The sequence below is a fragment of the Chelonia mydas genome, chromosome 2 (genome assembly GCF_015237465.2).
Source record: "Chelonia mydas isolate rCheMyd1 chromosome 2, rCheMyd1.pri.v2, whole genome shotgun sequence".
NCBI lineage: Eukaryota > Metazoa > Chordata > Testudines > Cheloniidae > Chelonia > Chelonia mydas.
The window spans coordinates 83,193,327-83,215,021 of record NC_057850.1 but is presented as its reverse complement, the minus strand read 5'-3'; the positions used below and the strand labels follow the sequence as shown (position 1 = coordinate 83,215,021).

Genomic DNA, 21,695 nt, shown 5'->3' with positions numbered 1-21,695 from the left:
TTCAGACAGACACTATTGCAGACAGACTGAATTAGCAGTGTGGAGAGGTATGAACTATCTCTAATCATTGCAGGTGGACGTTCACTCTGAAGCCTAATTATATTAATTTAAATGTTATCCTTTTTACTTATTTCATCATTCTACCTCTCTCTGTTCTCCTCCCTAAAGAGGTAGGCTAGACAGCTGCCCCGGTTACTTTCTTCCTCTGTGCTCCCACACAGGTCTCCAGACCTCACTTACTCACAACATTCACTTGACCCCTATATTTCCCTCCATTTCTCTTCACAATCTACAACCCCTCATATTCACCATCTCTGCCATGCCACATTCTCCTGCAACACACTCAGTTGCCTCCTGCAACCCTTCAGTCTGCCTCCTGCCCCTTACACTCCTCTTTGCCCCCTTCAGTTTGCCTCTTCCCCCCACATTCTCCTGTACCCTCTCTGTCTGCCTCCTGTCTGTCACGCGCTCCTGCTGCATCCCCTTTCAAGGTATGTCTACACTGCATGCTTCTTTTGGGAGCGCGGCGCGTACATATGCGCAGGCCCCCCTAGCATGGGTATAAATAGCAGTGTACCCAGTGAGGCATGGCTTAGGCAAGTAAAGACGTGCCTGAGAAGGCTGTGGGTATGTACTCAAGTACATAGCCTACACAGCTCTCTGCTCGCCCAAGCGGTGCCTCCCTCTCTACACTGTTATTTTCAGCTGCGTAGTGTCCCACTGCCTCCCTCCTGCTGGAGTCTTTCCCCGCCACAGGAAAAAACTCTGGCAAAGAGGCAGCAGGGGAAGGCTCACCAGCTTTCTCTGGTGCCCTTCCCTGCAGCAGGGAAGGACTCTGGCAGCAGTAAAAGGCTCTAGCAGTGGTGTTTCCCCACTTCCTTCCCCTGCCAGACCCTTTTCCTCCCTGCAGTGAAAGGCTCTCACGGCAGAGAGCTGCTGAAGCCTTTCTCTGCTACCTCCAGGCTGCTAGAGTCTTTCACTGACCCATGTAGCTACACACTGCAGCGTGAACACAGCCTGTTTTTCACTGCAGCGTGTAGCTACCTGTACCATACCTCATCAACAGTAGTAGGTAGTATAGACTTAGCCTCAGTCCACCTCCTGCCCTGGCCTTTCTCTGACTCCCCATAGTTTCCTGTACTATTCCTCAACACACTCCCCGTTCCTCCTCCCCCAACAGTCCCATTCCTGGTATCTCCATATTCTCCCATCTCCCTTACATGCTGACTAAAGGGCTGCTTTCTTCCCTCAGAGGAACCTGGCTTCAGCCCTATTAGAAACAATAGGAGACGAAGGCCATATTTGCTGAGGGAAGCTTCATTGTCATCTACAATCTTAGGACATGGTGATCATCTTGCAGAGGGTAGCCTGTGGCTTTAGTCCAGCTGACAGTAGTGGGAGATGGTGGCCATTATGGATATGGGCAGAAGATTGTGATATTGAGGGAGGAAATTAGAAAATCCCAGAATCCCTTAAAAAAACAATATTGTGAGACTTGCAATACAATTATGAGAGTTGGCAATAATGATTTTTTGTGAAGTAAATTAACCTATTCATGATTGAGATACATTAGAAATTAACATATAGAATATTTATGCCGAAAAGACTTTTCCTTACCTGTGCCTTCATAAAAATGCTTTATGTTATTAATTTGATGGTCATAGCTTATTGGCAATCTCAGCAGAGAGGCAAGGACTGAATGTACATGGACACTGAACTACCCTGGCATCTACAGGTGATAATATTGACCGGTGAAGCATGGTGCATAGAGAACTTCAGGTCAAGATTTTCAGAAGTGACTAATAATTTTGGCTGCCTCAGTTTTTGGGAGCCCACTTAAGACATCTTAAAGGAAGTCTTAGTCAGAGAATGGAAGTTCAACACTTCCTGAAAATCAGGTTCCTTTAAAGTGTCTAGTCTAATTGGACACCCAAAGTCGATAGTTATCTCTGAAAATCTTGGCCTAGTCTCCAGGCCTGTCAATTCAAAAACCATCACAAACGCTAACTTCAAATCATAATGGGGGGAGGGGGGGGGAGGGGGCGGGAAATGTTTGTTTTAAGAAAAAAATCTATGCTGATAAATATTATGAAAAAGAGAAATCGGTCTTTCTATTTAAAATCTATAGCAGGGACTGCCATTCCCTCAGTCCTTGCAAGGAGAGGCAGAATCTTAGAATATCATCTTTTATTGTATTTCCAGTTTATCATTGGGATTGTTTATCTAGGAAAATATCTTTAACACTAAGCATTTTGTTTTTATGTTCTTTGAAGCTTCCGCAGGTTTACGCGATCTAATAGTGTAACAGCAGCTGTGCAAGCAGACCTGGACTTCCATGAGAATTTTGAAATATCAGTGGACCCTCAGGAGGACAGTATATTCACTGGGCAAATATCAAGACAATATTCCCGAGATGCAAGCACCTCCACTGTTAGCATACAGGGGTCAGGAAACCATTATCATGCATGTGCAGTAGATGACGACTTTGATACAGATTTTGATCCTTCAATTTTACCCCCTCCGGATCCCTGGATTGATTCTATAACTGAAGATACTCTGGAGGCTGTTCAAAGGTCAGTTTGTCACAGAGATGGGCACTGGTTTCTGAAGCTTCTTCAGGCAGAAAGAGATCGTATGGAAGGCTGGTGCCAACAGATGGAGAGGGAAGAACAGGAAAGCAACTTACCTGAAGACAGTGAGTAACTGAATACAATAATATCACTGCTAGAAATAGTCATTTCAGACCTGATCCAAAGCCTGTTGAAGCCAGCAGGAGTCTTTCCATTGAATCCTATGAGGTCTGATAAGGCCATTTGCCATTTATCTGCACAATAATCAGATGATAGGCCTGGTTAGCAGCAGTGCCCAGTACCTGCAACTCCATTTGAAGTTGGGACAGCTCTGGAAGTCAGGCCATAATAGTTTCCTTGGATACCATGTCCCTAAGAGGTCGTGGATGGAAATTAAGCTGTCTTGTGTACATCTGTATAGATGACAAATATGGGCCTTATTTAGATAAACATCCACAGTGTATGGATTGGCATATGAAATAATTTTTCTGTGCTATACTATATGTGATGCTGTGAAAAGTCACGGCTAAATGCTCCTCTTTATATGATAAGCTTTAGATTAAATGGGAGTTGCACAGCTAATTTCCTGCCACTGAGCTGGTCCTCTGGATATTGCAGGCTCCCCATATTCTGTGACCCTCACTAGGTATACATAATGTGGCCTCTAATTTTGCACATGCAAATATTACACAACATTGTGAGTTCAAGGCACACAACACATAGATTTGGCACACTCATACTACAACCTATTTATTTTTCCCTAGCCTCATTCCCAGAAATGGCTGAACTATTGTTACTGAAACTATTCAACCCAATGTAGAAACCCACTGTGGAGAATTTCAGACCAAATGGTTATAATTTGGCAAGGTAAACAACTGAAAATGGGTTTATAAAAAAAGTGTTACCAAAACCTTAACGATAGGATATAACTACCCATTCCACCAATCCAAAAAACTGGAGCCCATACCACAACTTCCAGCGGCAGATCCAAACTTCCCAAATTTGAGGTGTGTTTGGATTCAGGGTTTCGGTTGGGTTTCATCTTTAATGTATATTATCAGTGTTTATTTGCACAGGAGACATGCCACAATGGAACAATTACCCCCTGTAGGTATGCAGATGATAAAACCCATGAACTGGGCTGTGGGGGTTATATTGAAAAGTGTGTGCACACATACGTATGTGGGAAAAAAGGATATCAGTCCAATCACAAAATATACTTGCCTGCTTGTTACCATAATGACTGATGATAATGGAAAAACCTAATGATATTTTACTTGCCCATCAAAACAATTACTCATGTAGGGCAAGTGGGGAAATAGAATTTATTAAGGCTAATTTATACACAGCTTTTAATGAGAACTTTGTTGATGTGTTTCATTGTCTTTTTAGTTATAACATCTTAAAACTTTTAGCAATCAGTGGAAAAATTCTAATTTAGGGCGAGTAAGGTAAGAGTTATGTAGGCTCTACTATTGCCTCCATGTAAAATTACATTTTACATATCCTGCAGATTATTTATCTACCTCTTTATTAACTGTCACTTCCTGGTTTTGGTGGAGGTTACAGGGGGTAAAGGGGTCAACCTTGTTTAACAATCATTAGTGAGTTACTGGCTTCTTTGTGATGTCATCTACGATTCTTGAATGTGACAGCTGCTTCCTGAGGACATTGTGTTTGACATTCCACTGCAGGACAGAGTTTCCTATTCTACCTGAAGCCAAATAAAAGCATATGGTGAGGGCCACAGTAGCCGGCTCACTCGTGCTGAGAACAAAAGCTTGTTGTTGGAAACTCAGAAGCAAATCATGTCTTTTTCATACACACACACAAACACACACACACAAACGCTGCAGAGAAGGAGGGGATTTGTAATTGATAAAATGTAAGTAGAACAAGGAATGCATCTCTTGTTTTCAACCTTCAACTCGGACAGTCTGCAGTGTGTTTTTGGCCTGATAACAAAATAATGAAAATCTGCAGTGAGCGAGGTTTCTTCAATGCCATGGCAGCTGACAGAATGCTTGTTCCCTCAGCACTTGAAGTAAAATGATACAAGCTTCTCTCAGACAATGCAGCCCTTGTGTGAAACAGCTGTCTCTGGGAGACGGCTCGCTGCTATTTGACAGTAGCTTGTATGTTACATAGATACGTTTGGTATTATCTAACTGGGAATGAATCTACCAGATGGGACTGAATGTTTCTAGCTAGGAATGCAGTCTACTGCTGTGTATAAAAACATAGGTTAGGGTTTCAGTCGTTCAAGAGAGAAATACCAGTATACATAAATATGTCTTTGCCCCACTTTCTTGTCATAAACTACTTATTGTATGAAATTTGCTGGTTTTATCTGAAGACATTTCCTCACAAAACTGTAGCATATGTAGTAGGCAGATTAATATCACTTTATCGTTGTATACTCACTCTTTCAGTCAGGACACCAGATACTCCTTCACCATATTTTACTATTTTGTGAATTCAGCAATGATTCTAGAGCTTTCTCTTTATGAAAGGAAAGAGTTGGAAGTAAGCATGCAAACCTAAGCATGTATTAAGGACCTGATTCAAAGCCTACTGAAGTCAATGGGATTCTTTCCATTTATTTTAATTGACTTTGTATCAGGCCTTTAACTGACCCTACCACACAACAAACTCTGACAAACCTTATATAAATGGGCCAGATTCTCCTCTCACACTGGTATTAATCAATAGAAATATGATCTCAAGGCACATTTGCAGCTGGTTGTGGGTACAAACAAAAGCATTCCTACAATCCTTGGGCCATATACTGAATTCACGTAGAGTTTCAAAAATTAATTTGATTTCATTAATCTTAAGAAACATCTCCATTCATCTTTGTGAAGTAGTGTAGCTTATTGACTCATAAACTTTCAGATGACTGTCCAAAGCAAACAGTGGGTCTGATGTGTAATACTGGTGTAATGGAGAGATGAATCAGACCCAACAAATGAAAGACTAAGAAAGAAAACAAAGCAATTTAACAAAATTTGTGCCCATCATCAATCTTATCACTTAGCATGTATATTGTACCCCTTTGGGCTTGTTTAGACATAAAAGTTGTAGTAACCCTGTATTCAAATCTAGGGTTTCTGCTAAGCAAAGGCAACAAACTGTGACAAATTAATGTGGGGCTTTCAAAGTTTTAGTAGTTTGTTTTAAACGAAGTATGAAATTGGAAGCTCAGGAACAAAAGGGAGGAAAGTTTGGAGAGAGATAGGAGTGACTCTTCTTTCTGCAAGTGATTATGCATGAGAAAATAAAACTAAACACTGATTTCTCTTTGTCCCTCAGATGTATTCCTGTAGTCCTAATTATGAGCAAATAAAATAATCAGTTATTCTTACAGCTCCCTGGCTCTTCTGTGTCCTCTGCTTTTCTATAACTCTTCTCCCCGACTAGTTCCCTCTACACCAGCCCATTTCCCAAAGCCTCAGAAGAGCCAGGTCCCAGATGTTATCCTTGCCAGTGTACAAAGATTTAAAGAAAAGAGAAATATCCATGGGCTACAAAATACTATAACTAGAAAACTTGTCAGTCACACTAAAAAAACAGGTAAATCAAAGGACCGAAGGCCTGATTCTGGAATGCTTATTGAGTGGCACTTACTCATCCAGATAGTGCCATTAATCTCCAATGAGATCACTCACAATAATAAATGCTACTCAGTATAAGGTTGTAGAATCAGTCCTTAGCTTGTTTCATTCTGCTTCTTTTCTCCTTAATAGCTGACTAAGGACACGAGTGTTAGCATTAACTTTGAATTTCCTGGCTTTTGTCATGCTCTGAGTTATTTAAATGCAAGTCTGTTGACACAAATAGGCTAAATATTGGTCCATCCTGGCTGGGAAATGGATTGTACCATCTCTATGGCAGGGTTCTTTCATATGCACAGTGCACAGCTAACATCTGCAACACCAACCTCAGTCTTGGTCCATTTTATTTTCTGCCACTGTTCCCTCCCCTTATTCCTGATGCTCAGCCTTGCAGTCAGCCAGTCTCCTCTGTTATCCAGCTTGTTCCCCCTGACTAACTGTCAGGTGTTACAGAGAAAGTAATATATTTTATTTGGGCCAACTTCTGTTGGTGCAAGAGGCAAGCTTTCCTCTCTCACCAACAGAAGATGGCCCAGTAAAAGATGTTACCTCACCCACCTTGTTTCTTTAATATCCTGGGACCAACAGGACTCCAACAACGCTGTAAACCTCAGGTGTTCATTCTTTATGTGGCATGTTATAACCACAGTCCCAAAGTGGTTTCTTTGTTAGACCCTGAGGTCCATCATAATCAAAGTGCAAAGAGTTTGGCTGGTGTTTAGAGGTCAAATAATATTTTTGAAAAACCCTCATCATATTATGACTTTTCACATCACCTCAATTTTACTTCTTTATCACTTTTTTCTATTTCTTGTTACTCTTTGATACATATGCAGGCAAACTCCTTTCAAGATGTACCGAACTCCACTTTTTGTCTTATTGGGTGGGGGAAGGGGGTTGCATTTTCACTCCTCTACCCCTGCATTTATTTATGTATCATCCAAAATGTGTACTTGGCACCATTAGAAGTGATGGTCCTTGCTCCAAAGAGTTTATAATCTGTGTGGCTATAAATAATACCTAGGTATTTTCATCAGTAGATCTCAAAGCGCTTTACAAAGGAGGTCAGCATCATTATTCACATTTTACAGAGAGAGAAATTGAGGCACAGAGGGGTGAAGTGACTTGCCCAAGGTCACCCAGCCGCCAATGGCCAAGATGGAAATAAAACTTAGGTCTCCAGAATCCCTACCCAGTGCTCAATGTACTAGACCACTTTGAAAATATACCAGATTAAGAGCATGTCTGGGAAATTGACCAGTTTAGCTATTCCAGATTAAATATTTCACTATAGCTATTGCACAATAACTCTCCCATATGGACACTTTATTCTGGAAGAGAAGTAAATGGTTGCTAGGGTCTGTTATGACTGCATCCTGATGGATTTAATGAACAGGAGGGATTTTTTGTTTGCTTGCTTTGTAAATTTTGTTTGTAGCATTATGAACTAAAGTAGTCAATTTTAATGTTTTTATATATACTACCTTCCTCCTACACTCACCTCCCCATGCTGCTTAAGACTCCATCAGTCGTTTTCTGATATATTGTCACTTCCTCTCATTCACTTAGTATTTGTCCCCAAACTTGTGTTCAAGAATGGAGCCGCTCAGGATTTTAGCCAGATAAGTGCATCAGTGATTTTATTTCTTTTACCACAGTACACCTTAACCCTTCCATTCCTGGCACTAGAGATTTTGACTGAGTCAGAGGAGTAGGCACGCTGCCTTGAAAACTAAAAGCAACAAGTATTGTAAGTTAGTATTTAGCTATTGAGGAAAATTTTTTGCCTTCTGGGGAGATTCCTTTCAGTCTATCACCTGCTTTGTTTGAAGTCTTTTTTTTAAACTTCTGTGACAGGGTTGGTCTTGTTGATTGGTAACATGTTAATGGACTGCTTGTTTTCAAGGGGTAGGAAAATCAATGACACTTGACTAGATACAGCAGGAGCTACAGCAGAAGTGGTTACAGTGGAGAACATCAGCATGCATCTCACAATCAGCTGGGGTGAAGGTTTTAAACAACTAGCCAGTCCTTCCCCCCCCCCCATCTATCGAATGATATTTTAGAATATTAAACATATTAAGTAGTCTTTAAAAACAAAAAGAAAGGGGTTCATGTCCATCCCCATCCCCCACCCAAAAGTGTATTTTAAATTCACTTATAAACAGACTTTCAACATTACCTCCATGCAATCAATGTATATTTCGTATAAAGTTCTATCTTAACTTTTTACTGAAAAGTTGAGGGACCATTTTCCCCCTCTCAACTCCCAGGCTGTGTTGTGAAGCATCAGATGGCCAAGCTCCAGATGAGGCAGCTGTTCTGAAATACACACAGTGGGAAGAGTTTTCATAACAATGGGAACCACATGAAAGCTCTCAAAGTAGCTCCTCCCCACCATTGAAAGTTCCTTTCAGTTGAGTGGTTTGCACACTGGGTTGCATAAATGACTAGACACTGCAAGGGGTGCATTTGCAGCACAGTGCGCAGGGAATTAGACACGCAACCTTTACTAACAATAATGACAGTTGTAAGTAGAATTCCCGGTGCAACGTGCTGAAAATATTCCACTTAGTGAATCTTCTAGTTCAGAGCTATTTCCTGGCAGTGCTGAGCTCTGGGAGCAAAGCGAAAGGCTTGGACTGTGCTTGTGTATGCATGGCATTCTTTTCTGTAGGGCTCTGAAGGAAGAATCATAAAAGGCTTCCCTCCCACCCCCACCCCCCGACTATTTTACCCTTCTTCCTTTTACAGTGTATTCTATGTCCAACTTTACTTCCACTTGGCTAAGTTGTTGTGCTACATTAATCAGCCCTAAAAGGGTAAAACATGGAGCTGTGATTGTATACCTGGCTTCAGTTAAGCCTACTTCAGTTCATAACTTAGTTTTGTCCCTACTTGCTTGATGTCTTCGTGTTTGTGAATACCCAGAAGAGTCTTTCAGTTTTAAATGATTTTGTGGCAGTGCCTCTGGTAGCCACCTATAAAGTCTGGCCTGTGGGTGGGCTGAGTTCTTTACTGTGGATTTTACAACCCCAAAGTGTTGAAGGCATTTTCCCCCTTTGAGCTCTCCTCAACACTGTGTTTGAATTTATAGGGGTTTAGCATGGTCCATAGACATGGCATTGGCTTGGGAGTCAGGAGACTGGGATCTATTCTGGGTTCTGCCACTGACCTGCCGGGTGACCTCGGGCCAGTCACTTCACCTCTCTGTGCCTCAGTTCTCCCTACTTCACACTGTTTGTCTTGTCTATTTAGACTATAAGCTCTTCACGGACTGCCTCTATGTGCTTGTACACTGCCTAGCACAATGGGGCCCTATCTTAGTTGCAGCCTCTGGGCGCTACAATAATTATTTTTAATAATAATGGTTCAGATCAAAGCAGAACAAATGTCTTTCATTAGTAAAGTGGTAAATACCAATTTAAGTCCATCCAGACTGTTGTAAAACCATATACTATGGGCCAGGGTCTACTCTAACTCATTGCACCACTCTGATGGTGCAAAGAGACCATAAAGCTGATTTAACTGACCAGTGTGCAGGAATTGCCAAGAGGTGCAAAGCTGCCATAGTGACCCTTTGCTGCCTTCCTCCGGGCCACCAGTGTAGTGGACGCAGCTGGGGGAAACATGACATGGAGCACCGTTATGCTCTGGTGAGTGTTGGCTACTGAAATGGCCAGTTAGGACCATAGGTGGCTGGGGACAATTGAGAGCAGCCCTGAAGCTGCTCAAAGTTGCAGTGGTGACTGAAAAAGCCTCTGGATGGCCCTAGGATCAGGGTGGAGGTTGTAAGTGTGACATAGAGCCACTGTTTCCTCCTCCTGGGACCAGCACCAGCCAGCAGTCAACCAGACCCAAGAACTGGGCCCTCTGTTTCTGAGGGAAACAGCAGAGGTTTTGGTAAAAGCTGTGTTTCCCCAATATGGCACATGATTAGTTCCACATTTGTAACACTTTCTGAAAGCTCTTTACTGTTCTGCATATGAGGTCAGGTCTACATTAGAAACTTTGGCAGATATAACAGTGTCAGAAAGGGGGTGATTTTTCACAACATTTCTATATCAGCAAAAGCTACCATGTAGATGTGGTTATACCAGCATAGAAGTGTGCTTATTAATTCAAACAAAAAACTCACCAGATAACACAAACCAAAGCTATTCCCCTGACCAACACAGGCTTCACTCTACACCTCTCTGCTCCAGGGACCGTCACAAGAGCCAACCTCTGTCCTGCAGCTCCCCACAACTGAGTGCTCTCAGCCCTTTATAAGTATCACCTGGCTCCTTCCCAACTGGGTCTGATAATCAAACAGGTTTGGCTGATCACCAGCCCCCCTCTCGCCCCCCCCCGTCCTTTAAAAGGGCAGATCGTCCTGTTTCACCAATGTTTTCATTTGGGGATCCTGTATAAGCTATACCAGCAAAAGAGGTAAAATGAAAGATGTTTACTCCATAACTTCCTCATTGGTGTATCTGGTTCAATCACTACAGAAAGGCACCAGTGTCTACCTGGTGCTGACTTATCTTTGCTTTCCTGTCAGTTCTAGGGAAAATTCGAACTGCAGTGGGCAGTGCCCAGCTTCTCATGGCCCAGAAATTTTACCAGTTCAGAGAACTGTGTGAAGAAAACCTGGTATGTAATGTTTATTATAGATATGATTGTGCTTCTGTTATTGCTAAGGAATTTATTCTGTGAGTCACTATGCCTTAAATTGTCTAAAGCTTTTTCTAGATTAGAATATCTCCAATTTATTCCAATAAAGGGCTTGATTCATCCAACCAATGTAAATCCATTGAATTTAATGGAGTTATACCAGTGTAAAAACAGTGGGAGGTCTCTGTGAGGCCCATAATAATTTAAAAAGAGAGAAACTCAAAAGGCTTAGGATGAAATTCAATAGGAGCTTTGCCAATAACTTCTACAGAGGCAGGATTTCACACTTGGAATTTGGATTCTTTTCAGATAAGCACCCAAAGGTTTGGAAGCTTTTCAAAACTGAGTGAACCTCTTGAGTTTTCAAAATTGGACTGGAAATCTTGTGGGATGACACTTTCTCATGGGATTTCCAGTGCTGCTTGCTTTCAGTTGGACAGATGTATCGTAAATCAGTATCTGTTGTGGAATTTTGGCCCATCTGCCTCCAAACCAAGGAAGTGTACCATTTTGCAAAAATGAAAAATAATGAATAATTGAGGCTAATCAAACTCTTCCAAATCTCCAAAAAAGGCAAAAGAAAGTTCTTAATTTCTCAGAATCAGTTTGCTTATCCCTAATAATGCACAATACATTGTATACCACATACCTAAAATGATGATAATACTTTGCATTTATCAAAGATTTCAAACCATGTTTTAAACTAATTCATAGATTTTAAGGCCAGAAGGGACCACTGTTGTCATCTAGTGTGACCTTCCAGTACAACACAGGCCATAGAACTTCCCTAAATTAATTCCTGTTTCAGCTATAGCATATGTTTTAGAAAAATGGCCAATCTTGATTTAAAAATTTCTAGTGAAGGAGAATCCACCACGACCCTTAATAAGTGGTTCCCATAGCTAATTACCCTCACTATTAAACATTTTCATCTTATTTTTAGTCTGAATTTATTTAGTTTCAACTTCAACTTGTTATACCTTTGTCTGCTAAACAGAAGAGCGCTCAGTTATCAAATGTTTAATGATTCACCATTGCAGAGTAGATAAGCACAATTACCCCCAATTTACTCATGAGGAATCTGAAGCACAGAAAGGTCAGGGCAGAGCAGAGAATGGACCGCAGAACTCATTGCTTTCCTTCCTCTGCACTAACCATCCTGTTATTAAGTTCTCTTCTTAAAACATCCAATCAGGCTGAGATAAGACTGCCATGGCTCCAAATTACAGATAAACTGATTTTGTTTTGAATTGTTACAAAAACACTTTTTGAACTATGCCAAGTTGACATTATGGGATAGTGTATATTTTAATGTGATATTTTCTTTCAGCACCTGACCCAGTTCTCATCCAGGTCATTAGGAGTCTCTCAAAGAGAGAGCTGGATCAGGGCCTTAAAGAGAAAAATATAACTGTAAAAACTCCATACTGAACTCTACTTTGGAATCAGAGGCTCAATCTTGTGGCAAAGTACTGAGGGCCTTCAGCTCTCACTGAAGGCAAAGCACCTCAGAGGATCAGGGCCTAAATTAGAAATCTGCCTAAATTGCAAGACGCAATGGAAATCAGTTCTGCATGAGTTAGTCCTTCTCTTTTTACCATGAAGAATGAAAAAGTATTTTGTTCCCATATCTGTGTATGTAAAAGTTACTATTTCAGTTTGCCTACCTAATAATGTCAATGGTCAAGAACTAAGAATCCTGTTATAACCTGTATCCTTTCTATGCAGAAAAGTGACTTCTTCTTTTTCCAGAGTCACTGCTTTGGTGGGATAGGCATCACGCTTCTCTCATAGTGGGATAGGCATCCCACTATGAAAAAAATACAGTGGTAGAAATTTCTTAAGGGAAACAGTTTCACAACCAGCACTTGCTTTTGCTGGAGAAAGATATGTTAACACAATGTGAGATAAAGCCATAATCTCAACTGAGCCAGCTATCATATAGAATTGTTGGGTGTCAGGACAGGTCTGATTTGAAGAGGCACTGAGCACCCATAAAGCCCATTACCTCAAGTGAAGTTGTGGATGTTCAGCACTTCTGAAAAATCAAGCTGTAAACCCACGTATCCAACAGTCTATTTGATGTAAATCATTTAAAGAGATCCTTTAGACAGACTTCACCACAGCAGTGTGTATCATTTGACTGGAAGGTCAAAATCTTACGAGCCAGTGGCACAAGTAAAGTTTTAACGGTCAGATTCTGGTTCAACATATAACTCTCCCCAAAAGAGTGCCCTGCAAAAGTAGGGTTAATGTGCATCCATATTCTCTTTCCCCATATATTTCCTTCTGCCCAGATTATTTTTGCCAGGAATATAAATAATCTGTCCAGGATACATTTATTTAAAATGTAGTATTTTCATAGTCCTTAATATCATTGAAGCACTGTACAAATGTGAATTCATGCCCTGTTGAATCAGTAGATGCACATGCAGAAATGTGGGATGAAATCCTGACAGCAGTGAAGTCAACAGGAATCTTGCCATTGACTTCAGTGCAGCCAGGATTTTACCCAGGGTAGACCCCTTGGCTGTGCCAAAGAGTGCCACCCTGCTGCTCCTGTTACAGAAGGACGGAGAACCAACTTTCCCTATGTTTTGATGGGTAGCCAGAATTGAGGCCACTGACTTCAGGGGAAACCACAGGTTTTCTGGAGCACACCTGTCAGAATTTAGCTCTAAATCTTTATAAGTAAAAATACTAGTAAAAAGTGTTCTTTCTCATTTCTATTAACTTCTTCTAAGTATCTCATTGATCAATTTGAATCGAAGTAAACTGCTTTACTGTGAAGTGCATAGCTGTTTGCACAAATGCTTTATATTAAAAGATACTAAAGCCAAAATATTTTTTTCTTCTGTTGTACAGAATCCTAATGCACATCCAAGGCCGACCTCCCAGGATTTAGCAGGGTTTTGGGATATGCTCCAGTTGTCCATAGAAAATATTAGTATGAAATTTGATGAACTTCATCAGTTAAAGGCCAATAATTGGAAACAGATGGATCCTCATGACAAGAAGGTAGAACAATGTAGATTTTGTATGCTTCATTTAAAACCCTGCACAAATACTGGACAAATTAAATAGTCCTCTGCGTACAGATGTTAAAAATGTGCAATGAAGCTCATATCAGATTCATTTCACTGTAACAACAATGTTTACATAACAGTCATCTGGGATATTATCTGTAATATGTTTCAGGCATATTTTAAAACCAAATCTGTCTTTGTGAATTGGATAATGGGAATGTAGTACTTTGTTAAACTTTACATTTAATCATACTAGTTTATCAGTCGTTGGAAGGAACTGCCATATATATTGCTTCTTAAATTTAAATAAATCACATTTATGGTGCATATTATTGCATATAGCAAGAATTCAGTTTACTTGCACACTATAGGCTTTGTTACTGAGAAAACTAGAAATCATCACTGACTTTGGTAACCAGATGATAAGTACAGTGATAAACCAACTGCCGTCATACAGAGCTAAAACCAAACTTCCTACAAGTTGCATGGTAATCTTTCCATGCTATTTTTTTTTGTTTGCTTTCTTTTGTTTTTTAAATGGAAATTCTTGTAATTGGGTTCATTTTGCTGGTAATGTTATTTTTGCGAGATAGCCCAAAAATCATTTGTAGCACTGGTAATTATTTTTAACAGAGTTTTCTGTTGTTGCCATAAAGAGACTACCAGGTTTCCAAGTGTGAACCATGTTCCTTTTTTCATTCTGGTTTGGCACATATCCTTATTTTTAATCCTCACCATCAGGACAGCTGATCAGCTGGTCAAACAGCACCTTGGGTGAGCCACAATACAGTTCTCCAAAACTATTGTTATCATAATTGTTTATTTTATAGAACCCATAAGTGAGTTAGAAACTTCACAGAAAACACTTAAAGCCAGATCTGTGTCCAGAGGAATGTACAATCTAATGCTATGCTCCTGCTGCCATCTAACGCTACAGCTGGGTTTCCATTAGCCTCATTAGACTCAGAAATGGGCATTGGCTGATGACATATCCTTACCTATGTGTCATAAACATACACCAAAAAGGCAAGGGAGCAAGGAGTGCACCATTTGCAGACAAAGTATTATACCCTTTTTCAAGTAATATATACGTCTGGGTAACCCAAACTGATGTCTGGATTAACTGCCCTAAAAATAGCTCTGATCCATCTTGTTGCAGACAAGCAAAGTGGCATTTTCTTTTGGACAAATAATAACACAGATTTCCACAAATCTTCCAGCAGATTTCCACAGAACACAAGTTTCCACAGAACTTCCAAATGCATTTCTGTTAGAATCCTGTTCCCACCAAAAAAGACTAAAAAATCATGCCCTTTGTTTCTGAATTAGGAGAGCCAAATTCCAGGTTAATCCCAAACCATCAGAGGAATACCATTAGTGTTTTATTTGGGGGTGGCCCTTGTTTGTTTTCTGAGGCTACAATACAGAAGTCAGGTAATTACTTTTTAATATGTCTTTCTTGAGAAGGAGCTGTAAAACTGCAAACACACATGCGCGCACATGCTAATGTACGATTTTTCATTAGCTTCTAATGCAAAAGAATGTGTCCAGTCTTCAGCATGAAGAAAAGAGAGTTTTACTAAAAATGTCCCTTTCATTTTCCTTGAAAACATTTCAAGGAAATCCCACCAAAAGGAAGACTATAAAGGGTTAAAAGAAGTTAAGCAGTAATGAAGAAAGGATCGTATGTATTTACAATCTGCAGTAGGAAGGTAGAGGTTATGCACTTTAAAGAATTACACTGACTCTGTTCCTGTTTCATTTGACTGTGATTTTAAATTAAACTGTTCATCTCCTATTTTAAAAGGAAAAAAAGAATGAAAACTTTCTGTGGAATTGATATTTGCATTTGCCTCTGTCTCCTGCTCCCCCGCCCCCGCCCCCCTTGGGCCCTTGTTAAACAGCATAGATTAATCTTTAGATGTAGAGGAAAAAGCAAAGTGTGAACAATAAGTGCAACTAGGCAGCTTTATATTTCAAGTAATAAAGGCTGTTGTGATCAACATGAGAGCAAACTAAAGGCTAGAATGGAATCTTTGTAGTAATAAAATTCCTACTCTCAGAAACCATGTTCACATTTGGAAGGAGATGTAATTTAAAAGACCATCTAAATTGACATGACAAAAACTTTATAGCTGCCTGAAATTCAGAACTGAATACACACTTTTTCTAAAGCCATCCTTATAGATATAAAAATATATAAATTACGTCTTTGTTAACCATGTATCTTTGGCTGCTCAAGTGACGATTAGTGTATGTTCTCTCAGTGATTTTTTTTAAAATTCCTACCCATTTTTCAGTGTGTAGGTTATTGTAATTCCTCACGTTCATTCAGCATGGTGCTAAATTTAAAGAATTTTTATAGTGAGACATGAAAAGTGTGGATTATTTGAGCTATTACCAAGATCAGCCACCACTAAACACATGTTTTTTATTCTAACTGTATAGCCAACTCCAAGCTGCTAGTTTACATTACATTTACTGTGTGATATATATCCATTGAATCTCAGTGTTGTAAGCCCATCTAGTGCTATGTATGTACTGTGTAAGGGACAAGGTCATTTGTGCTTTCACTTCTGTAACACAGATTGCTGCTATAGTAAATTAATTTTATTGACAAACCCAAAGAGTTTGATAGGAGTTGGGTTTTTTTAATTCCGTAGTAGAATTTAAACATTAGGTTTATGAAACTGTATTAGCTTAAATAGTGCTACAAAGTTCTGTTTAAGATGCTCTCCTTTCTAATCCCTGGCACCAGGACGAGGAGTCTGGATTCCCCAATGGGAACCGCATTAATTGGTTAGCTGTGGGAGCTTCGGCCCTTTCAGCGCCAGGCGTTTAATACACACCGTACCTGTGGAGAACTAGCACTGCTATCAATACTATCCTTTGCTTTAAGCTTACATTATTTTTATGAACCCTTGAATACAAAAGCCAGTTCAATGAAGAAAAAAATGCAGATAAGAACTAACAAACCTTAGGTAAAATGTGTGTTCTAACTACTGACCTATCCTAGTTTTTTCCAAGCTTTCCCTGAGAAGCTGTATAATGTCATTAACCTTCTGCTTTGATCAGGAGAGAAGGGTCCCTCCTCCAGTGCCAAAGAAGCCAGCGAAAGGTCAGGTGCCACTCTTACGGGAACGTTCTCTGGAAAGCTCACAGCGTCAAGAGGCCCGGAAACGGCTGATGGCTGCCAAACGAGCCGCATCTGTCCGCCAGAATTCAGCCACTGAGAGCGCTGAAAGCATTGAGATTTACATCCCCGAAGCCCAGACGAGGCTATGAAGGGATCCCACCAGGAGGACTCTCACTGGCAAGACAAGTCTCTTGTATTATCTGCTCCTGTAGGTCCCTATTCAGAGCCACCATTAAGTATTTGTATTCCCCTCTTTCTTTCTTTCTCTCTCTCTCTCCCTCCATAATCCCAATGATCCCAATGAAGTCCACTTTTGTGGTGTAGTTGTCGATCATCCAAGAGGTGTCCTCTAATAACCATTGCTTTCTAAAGGTTTGCCCATGTCATTATAATGCTTTGTCACATGTATTGATGCTCCCACCTTGCCTCGTGTAAGAGAGTACAATCCTTCTTTCTGTTTAAGAACTAAATACAGAACTCACGTACACACAGACACACATGCACCTGTATAGTAAATGCACCATTTAACTCATTCATGATCTTTAGTTTATCTAAAGTTAGTCTGTTACCTGGTGTACAGCAATATAAAACTATAGAGTATTTTGGAAATTCAGTAATGCAGGGTGATCCTTTGGGACTCTGCCGTCTTCCTCATTAAAGATTAAAGGAGCTATGGCTCAGATTTCCCTTCTTTTTATTACTATTATTTTTTAAGCAGATGGCGCACTTTATTCTAAACCTCAGAATCATATCTCACCTGAATTTAAGACGTCACAAAGGGCGAGGTAAGGGGAGAGATGGCTGTGTTGTGGTGAAAAGGAGGGAGAAGTAAATTGTGCAGGTGAGATGGTGAGGGACAGAAAAGATCCTGTGAAAAGATATCTGCACACTCTCACAGCTGCACAAACTGCCTCATTTGTATTTCATCAATCACTACTTAAACATTTTGATCAGCAGAAGATTGTAAATTCAATCTTCCAGGGAAATCATCTATTTTGAAAGGCAATAAAAAGGCAAAAGAAAAGGAGATAAGAAGAAATTATGGTTGAAGATAATATAAAAAGGGACTTTTTTGTCAAAGTATTAAGAATTTTTAAAACTGTACTGTATTGTCATTTCCTATCGTATTGTATTGTATGAATTATATTGGATTTAAAAAAGAAGAAAAAAAAAAACAGCTTGGTTTTGTTGATGTCTTAATCTTGGTGAAATGATCAGATTTCACACCCATCCACCCCTGTTACTGAAATACTGTTAATGGAATCCATGATGTTTTTCAAAGCAAGACTTTGTTTTGTTTTATACACAGCTGGTTGTAAGCTTCAGGTCAGACTGCTTCCATCAGATGGTTCATAGCTGGGAGTAAGTTTCTCCTTTAGTCTCTTTTTTTAATAATATAAAATACCCCATTTTTCAAAAGTGAGGATTTTTCAGACACAGTGGGACCATAATGAGCCTATATTTGTTCACTACACTAGCTTTTGAAATCATGAACAATATGCATTCCCTAGTCTTCAGCAATTTACTTGATACTTAAGGTAAAATCTTGTCCTTGCTGCTTGGAGTTGCACTGGTGGAGGAAGGTGTTGGGTGTGCATTAGTGACACTAGCCATTGTACCAACACAGGATAGGAGGTCTTGGGTATGTCGCTGAAAATGAGCAGCCTGCACATGCTGCAGAAGGCAACATTGGTGCTAGTTGGCCGGGCCCACCTGGCTATGCCCCCTCGTCAGCAGACCATGCCCTTTTGTGTCTTCTGGCATAGTAGCCATTCCCCATTGTTAGTGCTCTCTTGAGCTCTAGGTTAGAATCCTGCCCTGCTCAGGGTGGTTCTGATCGTCTCTTCTCCCACTTGGACATCCATATAGCAGGGTGTGACCCTTACAAGAAAGGAAGATCTTTTCTCTCTAACCTGGAAATAGTATAGTGACAGAGTCCACTGAGTGGTGGCTAATGTGTACTTTGCATCCAACCAAAGTTGGCTGTAAATGCCCTCCTTATTTAAACAGTGTGAACATTCCACCTGTGAAAATTCCAGTGCATGGTAGCCTTAACTGTGTAGCTCCCATCTAAAACATTTGAAATTCCCACCAGAAAGTTAAGCGCTTTCTAAAAATATACATCTAAGATCATGCCAGACAGCTTCTTTTAATGTAACATAGCCAAGTGCTAATTTAATTTCATTCAAGACGTTAGGAGAGGTAATAGGTTTTGGCACCAAATAGTTTCATGAAAACATTGTAAAGCCACTAGAGAATTTGCTACCTCTCAAAGCCATTGGTATCTGAGCTATGTATTTATAAACAGGGCACAAATATTTACTGCTGTGGTTTACAAGATAAGGGCTAATAATTTAATATTTAAAAGACTTTTAACTACAGTGATCAGAAATCCAGTGTAACCCCACTGAGTGCTTCATGTTAAGGGAGCTTTGAAAGGTTGGCCCTATAAGCATTTGAATACCAGTGTATTTGCTAGTTTTGAAAAGAACCCACTTCATTTAACTTTTAGCAGCAATGAAAAATCACAGTGTTTGCAGTATATATAGTGCCAACTGCCACTTTTGGTCATATAGTCATGTTAAGTATTAAAAATTATTTGGAACTCATTTGTACAAAGCAGCATTCAGGTGAAGATGCACGTTCATAAGTACGTTTCAGCTGATTTGAAGTTTTCTGAAAGAAGAGTTAAGACTTAGATTGAGAAGTGGCTACAGACATTTATACAAAGGTTATGCCATAGTGAATTCCGAAAAATGGAAAATGGAAGACTTTTTAGTCTTGTAGATTATGAATTGTATTTGTACATTATATGATATTTTTGGAATGTATTTTAAATTGATTCTTAGTTGAATGCCTGCTGGTTCCTAACACCTGTGGACAGGCCATTATAACATTTGCCTAGCTTTACAGCAAAATTTGAAGTGTACACGCAATTTAGAAATTGGTAAATACAGGACAGAAACTACTTCTGCCCCCTACAATGCCACTAGTTAGCCACTTGACTTATTACATATCACCACAGACATCTGTTACATCACTTATTTTAGTGTAAGTTGTAATTATTTATTTTTTATTCTTATCTGTTCAAATATAAACTAAAAATTACTATATTCCGTTTAACTTGGTATAAAATTGTTGCTTTTTTTCCCTTGGGGGAAAATTTAAAAGACAAAAAGGTTGTTTTTGTCTCCTGCATTGAAAGTTTTAAAAGAAGTATTTATTATATTTTTCGCAGATGTTTCCATAAAATTCTCATAATCTTTTTGTAAAGAATGATGAAGAAATGGAGTAAAGATTTTTAATATTTGAAAAGGTAAATAGAAATAACTTATTTGTAATATATTTCAGTTTATTTATTGGTGTTCCCTTAATGTTCTGATGTGCACTATCACTTTAATTTAAATTTTATCTTTGTGAATTTATTGTTTCTTTTTTTAAAAAATGTTTAAATGCATATTTTAAATAATAACTGGAATGTAAATCACTAGCTTACCTGCATTCCCAAATGTGATTTTAAAAGTGTTTTTGGTTTGGAAAAAAAGGAACAAAATTGAAAGCCTTTAGAAGGAGGGGTAGAGAGCATTTTTATGGCTTTATGAATTGGGTTTTCATAGGATTATCTATCTAGTTTGTGTGTGGAGAGAAAAATGTAAATAGACAAACGTTTCCCATAATGTAAAAAAAGAGCAAATTAATAAAATAATTAATGCACTGTTTGTAAGAGCTGTGGGTTTTCAATGCAAATTCACAATTCCATAACAGTAAAAATGATTCATTTGATGTGGTCAAGTATAAAAGCATAACCACCAGAAAGCTACCGTTAAGTATTCAGAGGTTTAGATTCTGATCTTCTGAAAACTTTGCATGAGTAACTCAACTCACATGAAGAGTCCCATTGAACTCACTGGAAATATTCATATGAATAAAGTTACTCACATATGTAAGTGTTACCAGGATCAAGGTCTGGCTCCTTAGAAATATTTTCAAAGGCAAAGCTACATGGGGTTAAGCCCCACAAAGACAACAGAAGTTCTGCAATTGACTTCAGTGAAGTGAGGACAAGCCCTATGTTTGTTTATTTTTCACCACACTGGGTCCCTTCATGCTGTAATTACCTTCACTTGTGGCTAAAACGTGGTGAGACAAATTGGCATAAGGAAGTACAGCTGAATTCCTTTCAGTGGAATTCTGTCCACCTGCACCAGAATGAACTTTGTCCAGTATGTGTGACAAAGACATTCTGTAATTCTTAAAGCAATGCCCATCTGAATTCTAAGCCTGTCATCTCTATTTCATAACAATACAAATGAATGCCAACATTATAAAATAAATCAGGCTGTGGAGTCAGTATATTAAGGATAATTATTTTAATTTCATGCCTGTACTCCACAATGTACCATACCTTATGCTAGTTAAGCCAATTACATTTGAATTTGTCACCCTAACACGATATAACCACACTAACCTCTTGTGTTTTATAAGAGACAGAGTCTAAGCACAGGAAGACTACAGTGGAGGCTTGTGTCAGTGATGTGATAGATGGAGACCCATTGTTAAAGCTTTACCACCCACCAGATGGAGAGAATTTCCCTTTCTTTGACAGAATTCAGTCCTCTCTGGATACAATTAAACTGTCTCTACTAGAGGTGATATCCCTGAGGTTCATTAAAAAGCCTTCTGAAGACTTCTT

At 39.5% G+C, this 21,695-nt stretch overlaps 1 protein-coding gene across 2 annotated transcripts in view; it reads left to right on the top strand.

The window, feature by feature from the left end:
• The window catches only part of DLGAP1 (DLG associated protein 1), a 605,986-nt gene extending 585,265 nt beyond the window's left edge, over positions 1–20,721 (top strand). The window contains exons 9-12 of one of the 2 annotated variants that reach the window (XM_007063887.4): positions 2,274–2,695; positions 10,728–10,819; positions 13,706–13,858; positions 16,942–20,721. In XM_007063887.4, the coding sequence (XP_007063949.1) occupies positions 2,274–2,695; positions 10,728–10,819; positions 13,706–13,858; positions 16,942–17,151 (877 nt within the window). In that variant the 3' untranslated portion in view covers positions 17,152–20,721. The remainder of the gene's footprint in view (positions 1–2,273; positions 2,696–10,727; positions 10,820–13,705; positions 13,859–16,941) is intronic. The other variant, XM_043538800.1, reaches the window with a different exon arrangement.
• Positions 20,722–21,695: the final 974 nt, after the last annotated feature.